Source organism: Onychostruthus taczanowskii, unplaced genomic scaffold (genome assembly GCF_017590055.1).
Source record: "Onychostruthus taczanowskii isolate IOZ18803 unplaced genomic scaffold, ASM1759005v1 scaffold133, whole genome shotgun sequence".
NCBI classification, from domain to species: Eukaryota; Metazoa; Chordata; class Aves; order Passeriformes; family Passeridae; genus Onychostruthus; species Onychostruthus taczanowskii.
Genome location: NW_024498496.1, coordinates 1 through 12,966, shown reverse-complemented (window position 1 = coordinate 12,966; position 12,966 = coordinate 1). Strand labels below are relative to the sequence as shown.

General features: G+C 48.8%; 1 protein-coding gene across 4 annotated transcripts; it reads right to left on the bottom strand.

Moving 5' to 3' along the window:
- Window positions 1-143: 143 nt before the first annotated feature.
- On the bottom strand, window positions 144-2,941 carry LOC121332025 (butyrophilin subfamily 1 member A1-like). 4 transcript variants are annotated; one of them, XM_041397007.1, is made up of 4 exons: window positions 2,697-2,918; window positions 2,079-2,272; window positions 1,526-1,628; window positions 144-1,209 (listed from the first exon to the last, which is right to left on the bottom strand). In XM_041397007.1, exons 3-4 carry the CDS (start codon window positions 1,599-1,601, stop codon window positions 698-700), a joined length of 588 nt encoding a protein of 195 aa, XP_041252941.1. In that variant the 5' UTR covers window positions 1,602-1,628; window positions 2,079-2,272; window positions 2,697-2,918; the 3' UTR covers window positions 144-697. The 4 variants fall into 4 exon arrangements, with proteins under 4 accessions (XP_041252941.1, XP_041252938.1, XP_041252937.1 ...); XM_041397004.1 differs by lacking the exon at window positions 2,079-2,272 and having other exon boundaries at window positions 2,697-2,941; XM_041397003.1 differs by lacking the exon at window positions 2,079-2,272 and having other exon boundaries at window positions 2,691-2,917.
- Window positions 2,942-12,966: the final 10,025 nt, after the last annotated feature.

The following is a 12,966-nucleotide window of genomic DNA, read 5'->3' as shown; positions in this document are numbered from 1 at the left end:
AGGTGTTTCTGGGACAAGGCAGCCTTTAGGGATCCACATGAGATAGTTCTTGAGAATCCAGGGGGGTGGGCAGGCCAGCTTTGGGGCTCTTTTTGGGTTTGGGGCAACTTGGTGATGGCCCAAATGCAGATGCCTTCTACTTCTTGGAGAAAAAGAAATTTATTCTATCCTGAACATATTTACATGCTAAGTACTTGGAAATACATCTCAAGCATGGGGAACAGCAGACGAAAAGAGTGGGGGCAGTGGATGTGAGCATATCCTTGTGATAACGAAATTCAGTTTTAATATGAGGAATAGCTGCTGGTATTAATACAAAGTCTGCAAAAATCAAGATTTTTAATTTGTGCTGGATGGCCAGCCAGTCATAGGCACTGAGGTCAGCAAAAGTGACCTCCAGAGGAAGCTGTATTTGGGAGGGAAAAAAAAAAAAAGTTTTTAGCTCAAAACAAGCTCAGGGAAGTCAAGCTCCTGTTAACAAGCTTTGCATGAATTTAACAACTTGAGAAGAGCCATGCTGAGCTTAGACCCAAAACCCTCTGGGCATAACCCAAAACAGAGACATCTAAAATGAAGGAAGGACCATGAACTGAGTTAGAAATTACTCCAAGACTTGGAAAATAAGAGTTGAGGAGCATCAACCAGCATTTCCAACCACTGTGATGCAACCAGCCTTTGGGAGGATCCTTTCAGGGCATCAGCCCTTGGGGGACAGTTTAATGGTTGAGAGGAGCACGCAAAAGTAGGGGAAGACCCTCTCCCCACTGAAGGAGGCCACAGGAAAAGTGAAGATGCGTTGGCGGCTGCTGACAGCGTAGAAAGAGACCTGTCCCACCTCGTAGTCCAGGTAGACCCCAATCTCCCCATTAAGGATTGGGACAGAGGTGTTGGATGGAGCTGTGAGGGCAACACAGAGGTCATCATACTTCTGCAAGCCCCAAATTTCAGTGTTGGGCTTGAAGAGGACCCGGCCTTTCCTCTGAACTGACTCACGGGCCACTCCCACAGCCCAGAAGCGCCCATTGGCCTCCACCTCCCAGTAGTGACGGCCCGAGGTGAAGCCCTCACTGCCCAGCATGCATGGGTCTGTGTCGAACCGGCCTGGACCCGCAGGCCACTGGCATCGAGGTCTACCCCAGGTGGCTTCTTTGAGGTTCTCAGAGAGGATCACCTCTGGACCCACTGTGGCTGGATCCAGGGTTACATCCACTGAAAAGCAAAACAGAGAATGAATCAGAAGTCAAATTTAAGCCTAGAGAACACACACCCCCAAAATGCCTTCACTGGTGACTTTTCAAAGAGAAAGGGAGAGGCAAGACGAGGTTGGAGATGTGAGTGTGAAGAGGTGGAAGTTGGAGATGGAGGATATATATCCATTTGAGGCTGGAGATGGAAGAACAAAGAGATGGAGGTTGGAGACAGAGGCCCTAGTGAGACAGAAGGTGGAGCTGGAGAATCTCCAACCCCATTGAACATCTCAGTGCAGAAACAGGTACTTTGGTCCTTTCTAGCCACCTCTGATTACCTTCAAACTGTTTGGCGGTGTGGTAGTCCAGGGCAAGGTCCCATGTGCATGCCCGTGGTTTGAGGAAGAAAGCCATTGCACCCTCAGAGTTCTCTCTTCCTGACTGGAGGCACAGAACAAGGAAAGAAAGGATAAAATCCAACTATTATTCTCCAAACAGTCATATCTCAGCTTTTGCCCCTTTCTACGTAAAAAAATTGTGTTTAACCACCATATTTAATCAAAGTACTTCAAGAAAATAGCATTCTTTTTCTTCAACAGAGCTTGGTTCATTTTGGAGGTGGGTTAAATCAATTAATTCCCTAATGACTATGAAGGGAACATGAGCAGCACATTGGGATGAACCCATCTCCATTGTAGATATGCCCCAAATCTCCATTCCTCATGCTGGCTGGTGGCTGAATCTATCCATCTTAAATCCATCTCTGCCTCCACATCAATCAAATCTGACAAAGTTTATTTGAGTGAGGAAAGTCCCTAAAATTGAGATAAGCCACATTCACCTCTCACATCCAGAGAAATCTTGTGAGAAGGGAAGAAGTTTGCTATTGACCTTGGAGAAAATGTGTATGGGGGAGATATGAGCTGGCACCAGATGGCTTCAAATTCATCCTCTGGAAGTCAGTGTGGGGTTTTGCATGCAAACAAGGGCATGAGTAATAAAGCCCCAAAATGACTGAATAAACCATGCTGTGACAGTTGAAAACAAACAGGTTGCTTCTTTTCCATGTGTTTTCCTCAGCAAATCTGCAGATAAGGGGATTAAAGCAGCAGGGTGGTGAGTAAAAGTGAGAAAAACGTAAGAAAATCACCCAAATGGAGATAAAATCAGGAGCTATGCTGTTTCTCACCCAAATTCCCTGGCTGGATTGTTACAGGTAGAAGGGAAGTAAATATTCATCATATTTTTTTATATCATATGACCCTCCACTGCAAAATACCTTTAATTCCAAAACAAAGATCCTGAGACCAAAGCAAGGGTAAATCACTTCCCTTCCTGAGTTCATGGGATGGGGAGGGGGCTCAAAATCCCCTTCTCCGCCAAATAGATACTCAATGAAGTACATTTGATCCTCAGTTTGAAACACCCCCCCCCCCCCCCCCCCCCCCCCCCGACATCAGGGTGATGTAACCCCCATATCAGCACTGGGATTTTCGCCCTTACTGAGACCTTCTTGGTGTTTTCCTTGCTGTCGCTGGTGCTGTTTCGGGGTTCCTCCAGATGGTTTTCTTCCACTGGCTGCTTCTCCACTGCGTTTTTTCCGCTTGGGATTTATTTCTTCCTCTCTCTGGCACAGGCTCAGCCAAAGCTCAGTCCTGTCTCAGCTTCTGCCAGCTTTTATCAGACAAGAAGGGAGGAGCCCTCCAATCTCTCGCCTGCAGATGGGGCCATGACGTGCTTGGACACCTGCACCATCTGATTGCCCCCTTTTTCCCCCATTTCAGGGCCATTTATTTTCTCAACACAGGCACTGGGGAGGGAAGGGAGGAAAATTAAAGCACTGCAAAAAACCCTGTTATTGCATGGCACCACAAGGGAGAAAGCAGTTAAATTTTGCCCCCTAGTTCCCCAAATCTGACTCTGCCCCCTTACACATGATGGAGGGGAACAAGGCAAAGCTGGGAGCAGCTTCCAGGTGAGGAATGTGACAGCAATGCCTGGAAATAAGACAACCTTGTGGATATAAAATTTGTTGTGGGTGATGACATTTGCTTTTCCAACTGGGGCAGCTTGTGCTGGGAACTGAGCACAGGAACACCAAGGGACAGTTCAAGGATAGGCAGCTTCACCCTGTGCCACAGCAAACCCCTAGCACTCCTTTCTCCTTGTCAGGAGGGCAGCATGGCCACAGCATCCACACAAAACCCCTGTGCTGACACTGGTCAGAGCTTCATCTCTTGGTGTTGAAGAGACAAAATCCCCTCAGGAGGCAATGGGTGAGCCATGATAGGCTGTGGTCATGAAGACTTTTGGAGGACCAGATGAGACCTGTGAGGTGAGATCACCTTCCTATGATCTATCAGGCCTTCCCCCGTTCCCTCCCCATGAGAAAAAGGTGCAAAGTGAAAATATTTTAATTTCTTCGTGGGAAAGCAAAGGTCTAGTGCCTGCTTCTAGTTGTGGGAAAAACATAAAATGAGTTGATCCCTGCTTTCCAGGGAAGGCAGTGAGGGAGCTTTTTTAGGGGGATTATTTGCTTTCCTTCCCCCAATAATGTAAGCAGGATTATACAAACAAGCTGATTGCTTCACTTGTGGGTTGTTTTGTTGTTGCTGTTGTATTTGGTTTTGGTTTTGTTTTTATTTTTTTTTTTTGAGGATTTTTTTTGTTTTTGTTTTTGTTTTTTGTTTTTTTTTGTGTGCATTTAGGAGAAAATCCAGTCTCACCTGCAATCCCAAAGGAAGGTGTTGGCAGAGTTTCTGGACTGGAGTGCAAGTGAAGAGACACCACAACTACCTGGTACAGGGGATCCCCTCTGTTCTTCAGCAGTCTGAATGAGTCTTTGGGCATTTACTTTTCCTCAAGCCCCTCTTGAAGAAACACGTGGGATCAAGAAACATGTGTCCAAGAAGCATTCTGGGGCCCTGCAAAGCCCTACATCCAGTTCCTTGGCAGGTTTGGCAAGCACCACCTCCATGTACAGCTGCTTATTATCCACTTATTATCCTGCTTATTAAATCAATGTCATGGTGCTGCTCATTTTCATCCCAGACTGAGTAATAAAGGGACATTTGTTAACATGGAATTAACACTCCCCCCTGCTTCTCAGGGCCTGGATTGGTTTTGGACAGACTATAGAGAGGAATGGCAATGGGGAAGAGAAAAGGAGAACCGTCGGGTGAAGTATGTAATTATTGTGCCGTCCCTAATTAGCTGCATCCCCAGCCCCGCCCCAGCGTAACAGCCACCCTGGCTACAGCAGAAGCACTTCTGCCCTTAAACTCAAAAGGGGAAAATTCAGGTCTGGGGGTTGCATATGGATTTCTTGTCTCTTCCAGATGAGTGAAGCTGAGTGGCACCACATTGAGGCTGAGTTCGAGCGGCTGCAGAGCAGGAGCTGTAGCAGCTGCTGGGCTGGATGACACCTTCGCAGCTACCCACGCTGAAAAATCATTGCGGTGGCTGAGGGGGTTGCACAGCTCCACAGACTCATTGGGCAGCTGGAGGCCAGGCCCATATGAGTGCTGTTGTTACCCAAAAGCTGTCCCAAAGTGCTGCCTATGGGGTCTTGAACTCCCTTTTTTCTCCCTTTTTCCTTTTGGGATGTTGGCAGCATCCTAAGCAAGTATGTGGCAACTGTTTGCTTCACATCCAGCTGCGGAGAGGTGCTTGGCTGCTACATGCATCACATAACACCTGTCCCTGTAATTTCTTTTCCCAGCTTGAGTGAAATGAGGCTCCACCTCCCCTCGGGGCTCCCCAAGGAGCTGAAGAAGAGCCTGAGCTCCTGCTGCCACAAAAGCAATGTTCTGTGGGATGCCATGGAGAGGTATTTGGGTAAAAATTCGATATTTTAGAATTCAGAGGTATTTCAGGAGAATTTGGAGGCTTTGGGGAGGAATCCAGAGGTATTTGGGATAATTCAGATATTCAGATATATTCAGATATTCAGATAATTCAGATATTTGCCTGTAATGGGGGGAGGAATTCAGAGTTATTTTGGGAGGAATTCATTTTGGGATAATTTAATTATCTGGGGAAAAGTCAGAGGCATTTCAGGAGGAAGAGGAGCTTGTCCAAGGGAAGAGCAGCAGCACGCTCTGCGCCTGCTCCCTCCCCACCTTCTTCCCTCCTCCCAGACATGGATCCCCCCATGGGTCTCCCCACAGCAATGATGACGCTGGAGACTGGCACGACTCCTCTCCCACAGCTTTTGGCGGAGAGCAAAAATGTGCTGTGGATGAGGAGGAGGATGAGCAGGAGCTGACTAGTAGCTGCCAGGGGGTCATTGCCAGGAGATGCAGGATGTGGACACAGTAGATGGACTCTGCAAGATACCACCTGTGCATCCTCATCCTAGGTGTTGCCCATACTCCTAGGGAGACAAATGGTTTTATGATAAGCTCCTCTCCCAGCTGCTTTAATTAGTAACCAATCTTGTGTTGCTGCTCACCATGTAGGTAATGAAGGAAAAAAAAAACCAAAAAACAAAAAACAAAACAAACAAAAAAAAAAACAACCCTAAAAACAAACAAAAAAACCCCCAACCTCGATTTTCCTTTTGGGCTTGCGTGTGTGTGCGTGTATGCATAGGCTAGATTTTAAGGTATTTCTTGGTTGCACTGGCCAGGGAGAAGGGAGCAGGCGAGCGAGGGGCAGCGGGATACACGGTCCCGGTTCTCGGGTGCGGACTGGCGGACCTAAACTATAGGGCCTTGACTGAGAACAGCACGTCCCGCTCCTCCCCGCCGCTGGAAGCGGCTGCCGCGGCTCTGGCTGTCGTCACTCGGCTGCCCTCGCACGATAAGCGGCGACTCCCCGCGGGACCGCGCCTGTCCCGTCCCGCGGTGCAGCTCTCAGTGGCCATCCCCTGCTCCGGCTCTTTAATTCTATCTGTTTTATTCTGCTGTATACATTCCATTCACATCTCGCCCCCCTATCGGTTGAGCCCTTTTGGCGACACCTGGCAGAGGCGACAGTCACCTTCCGGCACAGCTTCTAGCGACTGGGGGCCGTGGCCAGCCTGGGCAGCTACCAGGACGGCTCACACGGCACCACCCGCTCGGTGCGCCTCTCGTAGCGCCGTCTCGCCCTCGGGGCAGCTTTTCCGGTGACTCCGGCACGGCTCGGTTCGGCTCCGGTGTCGCCGCCTCGCCCGTCCCGCGGCGCAGCTCTTAGGGACGCGGGGCAGCGGCCACCCCGAGGGTCAGCTCCCACCGCGCCGCCACGGCCACCCAAGGCAGCAGCCACACTGCGGCAGCTTTGTTTCGCCGCCTCGCCTCGCCCGCTCCCTTCATGTAGCCCCTTCACCGCCACCTCACAGCGGGGAGAAAATTTTTGGGAAAATATTTATACCTAGCATAGCCCTGACTTCTCTTGCTGCTGCAGAATCCTTATGTAGGCTGAGATTCTCCTTCGAAAAGAAGAGTAAGTGTCTGAAATAACTAAGAATTAACTAAGCATTAGGTTGGTCTGCTTTCTTTTTTCTTTCTTTGCCCCGAGACATCAAACTTTGCGTTTGTTTGGGTTCGGTTTCCCAGTCCCGTCCTGTCCCGCTCCACACCTTGAGGAGTCAGTGGCGGGACCGCAAAGCGCCGCTGACCGAGACCAAACAATGAGGAGTTTTCCATGCGCGATGCCCAGTGCGCCTAATTTCTCCTTTTTTTTTTTTTTTTTTTTTTTTTTTTTTTTTTTTTTTTCCCCGTGAAAAAGCCAAAGCTGCTCAGTTTTGTGGCAGAGCGATTTTACAACTGTTTGGGAACATCGAACTTCCTTTATTGTTTTATCTACCTTATTCATACCTATAATTTCTCATTAGTATTTTAAACATTATGTGTTTTTTATTATTTTTATAGCTCTATAATAAAATTTGCAATTATACTTAAGCGCATGTATGTCTTACATAAAAATGAAATATAGTATGTTAAAACTCCGTTAATGTTATTATAGTTAAAATACGCACAACGGTGGGTTTTTATTTCACTTTAACCCTCCTGCTCCAAGCTGGTATGCACATGAGCTCCAGGGAACTCTGCTCTCTTGCCACATTCCTGCTTTAATCCTTGTCTCCTGGAGCCCCCTTCTGGCCTCGCTCTGCTTCCCCCGGTGCAGCCGGAGGGGTGAGAATTCGCCTAGTAAATAACTCGTCCCTCCTCGGCCCCAGCTGCCGCTGCCTGCACTCCCTTCTGTCCGTAAATCCCCGCTGGCGCTGGCCCAAGGGGCTGTTCCCTGACTGAGGCGGTGGGAATGTCGGACCCGCCCGGGATGCCTTTGCTTCCAAGCGTCCCGGCCCGCCGCCGTCTCCAGGAGCAGCCCGGCCAGGCCTCTTCCCATGCGCGCCTCCCCGTAAACAGCCATGGCCGCGGGAGACGCCATCAGAGGAAACCACCTGCGCTGTCTGCTTGGATTTCTTCCAAGATCCTGTCATGATCCTGAGCTGCGGACACAATTTCTGCCGGCGCTGCCTGTCGCGGTGCGCGGCGGGCGACGCTCCATGCCCGCAGTGCCGGGTGCTGTTCCCGCACGCTGGTGATGCCTCAGGTTTTAGCTTTTATATTTTTCGGGTTCTGTACTGCTTTAGTGTGTAGTTCTGAGCTTCATATTAAGGGACAGTAAGCTCTCTCCACAGAGTAGGTGGACGAAACTATTCCTTCTCTAGCTGGGGACCAAGGATAACCAATCCAAATCTCAGACCCAAGAGCATTAACGAGCGTGGACCAAAACAAGGAAAACAAGAAGGGTTGGACTTCCAAACATAAAGCTGTAATTGGACAATTATCTCCAATATGCTAATGGACCAGAACTTAAAAAAGTGAGACATCTCGTGATTGGTCATCCATTTTGTGACTATTTTGGGTTCATCTTGGATGTACCCTTGGCTGGGTTCTTGTGCTGCCCAAGGTGTACCCTTTGAGGCCTTTTAATAAATACCCTCTTTATTCTTTAACTCCATCTATCTTCTGTTCTAGGTCAGCCTTCACAAGGCATCAGTGGCCTCCGTCCCAACCAGCAGCTGGCCAGTGTGGTGGCAGCCGTGCAGGAGCTGGTCCCGCTACTGGCGCAGGATCTGTGCCACAGGCACCAACGTCCCTTCACTGTCTTTGTCACCACGATGGAGTTCTTGTCTGCGCCACCTGCACCGAGCATCGCTCCCACCCCACCGTGCTGCTCCAAGAGGCCGCTCGCTGCCACAGGGTGAGCGGATCCCAGTCTCAGACACACCCTGCCTGAATGACGCTAATTTCCCTTAAAACTCAGCCCCCAGAATATGTATTTTGAGCAGAGGCAAAGCTTTTCCCTGTCTTGTTAGGGGGAAAAAAATCAATGCGAGCATCTAGAAGCCAAAGCTGAGCTGAAATGCTGCAGTTTGGTGAGGGTTAAGTATGAAACAGTATAGACAGTATAGCAGGTGGTAGTTTTGGGACAAAAACTAAATATTGGAGACTTCAAACTCTTGCTCTCACCTGGCAGCTGTGCTGTGGAGGGTTCCTATTCCACTTCCGGGCACGGAGGGGAAGTGGGGATCCCCAAAGGGGGCTTGGACCTGGCTGTAGGTGCAAGGGAAGGGTGATCAGAATTTTTAAAGATCTCATGGCACCTTTTTCACAGGAGACCTTGGAGACATGGGATATCCCAGCCTGTCTGGGAGACTTGTAGTGCCCAGGTATCACTGGATAAGGTGAGGGTGTGCATGCAGCATAACTATGAAGTTAATTATAACATGGATATGCAGGTACATATCTGCTTCAGTGCAGCTACAGAGGAGGGTGAGGATGGGGCCATCTGCGCTGGCCATATCCCTGGTACTTCAGGGGTTCCAGCCCTATCTCCTTTTCTTCCCTTCTCGAGGAGTATAAACCCCTTTTCCCTGCAGAAGCAGTTTGAAGCTTCTCTAAAAACCCTGCAAGAGGAGGACAAGCCACGTGCTGGGCTGACTGAGGCAGCAAAGGAGACAAGATAGAAGATGCTGGTGGGTGGTGCTGCCATCTGGGTGCACCATGGGGGCCACACTGCTTCATTCCCCCTCCAGCATCCTCCTCCTTCTCCTTCATCCCCCAAACTCGAGTCGGTGCTGACAAGCAGAAGCTGCGGGTGATGCTGAAGGGGCTCTACTGGGTGCTGAGTGACCAGGAATCACAGTTTCTTTCCCGGTTCCATCACCTGTGCTGGAGGTTGGAGGAACAGCAGCATGGTGAAGGTGCTGAGATGTCATGGATCCAGCAAGGCCATGCAGGGCTCCAGGCCAAGTGCCTGCAACCAGATGGCAATCTGCTATGGGTGAGACAAAACTTGGCCCTAGAATCTGCTGCCCGCCTTTTTGGCTTTTATTCACATGAAAGCATCTTTCTTCCTTCCTCTCCAGGATGTCTGAACCACCTTGAACAGGCATTAGAGCCAAAAAACATCATCAGGAGCACCAGTTTTGGCCTTCATCTTCATCATCACCTTCTTCTTCTTTCTTCTTTCTTCTTTCTTCTTTCTTCTTTCTTCTTTCTTCTTTCTTCTTTCTTCTTTCTTCTTTCTTCTTTCTTCTTTCTTCTTTCTTCTTCTTTCTTCTTTCTTCTTTCTTCTTCTTTCTTCTTTCTTCTTCTTTCTTCTTTCTTCTTTCTTCTTTCTTCTTCCCCTGTGTTCTTTTCCTCTGGGATTTTTGCTTTGGAGCTGGAAGGGGTTGATGGTTAATCCAAAACTTGGTGATGATGGAGGAATCTTCCATCATATCCTGCTGGAGTGAGAGCCTTGCCCACAGAAGTAAAAATGTCCCAGTGGTTTTCTAGCAATGGGGAAAGGATATTTGATATTAAACACCCAATTTACTCCCCTCGAGGTGCACAGAGAGGAATGTACAGCCATCACTGCTGTTGATGTCAGAGCTGGAAACAGCTTGAGGATTTCACTGGAAAAACCAACATGCTGGCAGAGGCAGTGACACAATTTAAAGGTGCCTGGAGGTAAAAATTGGCAGAAAAGGTTATTTATTAAGCAAAAATGGGAAGGCAGATTTGGCTGGAAAGTGAAAGCATCACAGATGCTCATTTATTTAAAAGAAAATCAGGGATTTATTAGTGATTAGCCTTAAGTGATAGAAGACTGAAGGTGGGAGGTGCAGAATGCTGTTGATGCTTAATTAGCACCCAAATTAGGATGCTAATTATGTGTGGAGAGAGGTGATGCCCCAGATGAAGGAGGTTGTGCCTCCCACCTCAGGTTGTCTTTCCTTCTCTGTGCAGCAGGGTTGGTATGGGGAAGGCCCAGGGCCAGATCCAGAGTCATCTTCTATTTCCAGACATCTTGGAGTGCTCTCTGGAGGAAGAGAGGTGAGTCTTGCTTCAGGGACTTACTGAACCCCCATTTGGGTTCAGTGGCTGGAGCTGATGCTCTGGTGCAGTTTTGGAGGTGATATTCCAATGCATAGAGGCTCATGAACATTCCTCTCCCTGCCAGCAGCCATGACCCTGAATCCAGCCACAGCTCACCCCCAAATCCTGGTGTCATTGGATGGCCAGACTGCAGTCCACTGGGAATCACCCCCAGCTCCTCTGCCCTCAGAAATGGTCTTCTGAGTCTTTCCTGTGTTTTGGGTCAGCAGGACTTTGTGGGGGACTGTCCTTGCTGGGCCATGAAGGTTTGTCTGGGTCCTGACTGGGCACTGGGAGTGGCTTGAGAATTGGTGTCCCATAAGGGCTGCTTCGGTCTCAGCCCTGAAGGGGCTTGGGTTTGGGCTGTGGGGCAGTGCTGGGGCAGCTTCAGGCTCTCACCTGGCCCAGCCCCATGTCTCTGCCCCACAACCACACTCTGCCTTGCATCGAGGGGGCTGTGGATTACGCTGGCGGGCAGGTGGCTTTCCGTGATGCTGATAGACAAGTCTTTGCCTTTCCTCCACCCACTTTTGCAGGTGAATGGCTCTGGCCACTGCTCTTACTGGGCGAGGGGCCAGGTTTGCCTTCTGTCCCTGAGTTCCCCAAAAATCCATTATGAACTTCCCAAGTGCAAACACTTCCACCACCCCAGCAAACACTCCACTCAACAACAAACAGCCCCACTCCCCCCAGCCCCATTTAATTTTCCTTATAACATCTAGTTTAGCAATCATATTTCACTCTTTTTCTTCTCTGTAGGAGAACAGAGGTATTTTTAGTTCCTCAACTGTTTGTCAGTGGAAGCATGAACCAGAAAAACAGGGAGAACATCCCTAAAAGATTTTTAAAAACTCACCTTGAGGAAGAAAATGGGCTTTGCTGGTGCTGCTAGATGTCTCATAATAAGGTTTTGCAAGTAGAAACTTTTCTACTTAGGATTTGTAGAGAATTTAGGAGAAGTGGGTTAAAACCATGTTTCATGGCTCCCAGAATCACTCAGGATTGGGCCTTTTCAGGGCTTTGTATTCATTGCCAGGATATAAGCAGGGAGAGAGACCACAGACAGAATTTCATTCCCCATTTCACAAGTGAATAGAAGGGGAACAAAATGGACCGGTATCTTGAAGCAGCAGAAGGTTGTTGTTAGGGTTCAGCCATGTGATAAAGTGCTGTTATCAGCAAGCCCAGACGGGACTGGGCAGGTCTCTGCCTCTTGCAGTCCCAGCCCTTTGCTGCCAGAATTGACTCCCCATCCACATGCACTATTCACCTTGGTCAGAGGAAGAGGAGAAACTACCAGGAAAGGCAGCAACTTTTATCTTTGGGACTCTAATTTTAGATAAGGGCCCTGATAAAACACAGGTCACAGCTAAACCCACATTACAGCCCTGCTCAGTTGTTTAATTAGTTTTTCCCTGTTTGGCTCATGGTGAGGTTGGTCTTTCCTTGAAAGACAAGGTCCAGTGATGTGTAAAGCAAAGCACTTCTTTGCAGCATCCTGCTCCAACAGATGAGCTTCCAACACTCCATCCACTTTTCATCTAAAAAGCTTTATGGATATTTAATTTGAAAGTCCATACAAAAAATAAACAACAAAAACCCCTACCTTTCTGTGTTACTCAGTAGCCCCACAGCTGGCTCTCCAGCATTGGGGTGGCGAGGAAATCAGCCTCTTTTTCCTCAAGGGCAGTTCAACAGTGTCTTGTCAGCAGCTGGGAGGGCAGATAGTTGGGTGTGGAGGGTGCACAGCCCCCAATCCTTGAGCAGTGCCAGCAGATGCACCTTGCAGCCCTCCCACATGGACCCTTGGACCACAAAACCCTCCTGAGTGACAGGCACACGTCATACCAGCCCATGAAAGAGGCTGTGGGGAGTAGCTGAAGGGACTCAGCTTTTTTCTGCCCAAGGGAAGTTTTTTTCCACCCAGGGGTTGAAGTTTTTTCCCACAAAGCTGGGGCCCAGGGTGCATTTGTGGGGTTTTGGGGCTTGAGGATGAGCATTCTCACAGGGGAGTTTTAGCCATTGCCTCCTGCTTCTCCTCATGCTGCCCCTTTAACACCTTAGGATTAGACTGAGTGGGAGCTGTGCATCCAAGGGAAGTGCAGCAGGCATGCAGGGGCAAACCTGAGTGAGGACTGCAAGCCCTCCACTATGGTGGGTGTGTTAATCTTCTCCTGCTCCTCACTGAGGTCCATTGTAAGTGGAAAGAGGTGGATTTTGGGGATGGGTTTACAACTGTTCAACTTTTTATCAACTGTTAATAAGTTGTTGGTGTTGGTAGGTGCTTATAAAAATGGAGATCAAAATGCACTTTTTAAAATCAGCAGCTTGTTACATCCAGAAAGCAGAAAATACAGCTCCAGTGCAAACTAGGGGGTTGTCTGTGTTTACAGTCATCTGGTGTTATGAATAAAAAGATACCT

What these genes read in the sequence shown, in the direction of transcription:
- LOC121332025 (XM_041397004.1), bottom strand. Translation starts at nt 1,601, where the DNA reads ATGGCTTTCTTCCTCAAACCACGGGCATGCACATGGGACCTTGCCCTG. An exon ending in CACCGCCAAACAGTTTGAAG is followed by an intron (nt 1,210 to 1,525) that starts GTAATCAGAGGT and finishes TTTGCTTTTCAG; the next exon opens with TGGATGTAACCCTGGATCCA.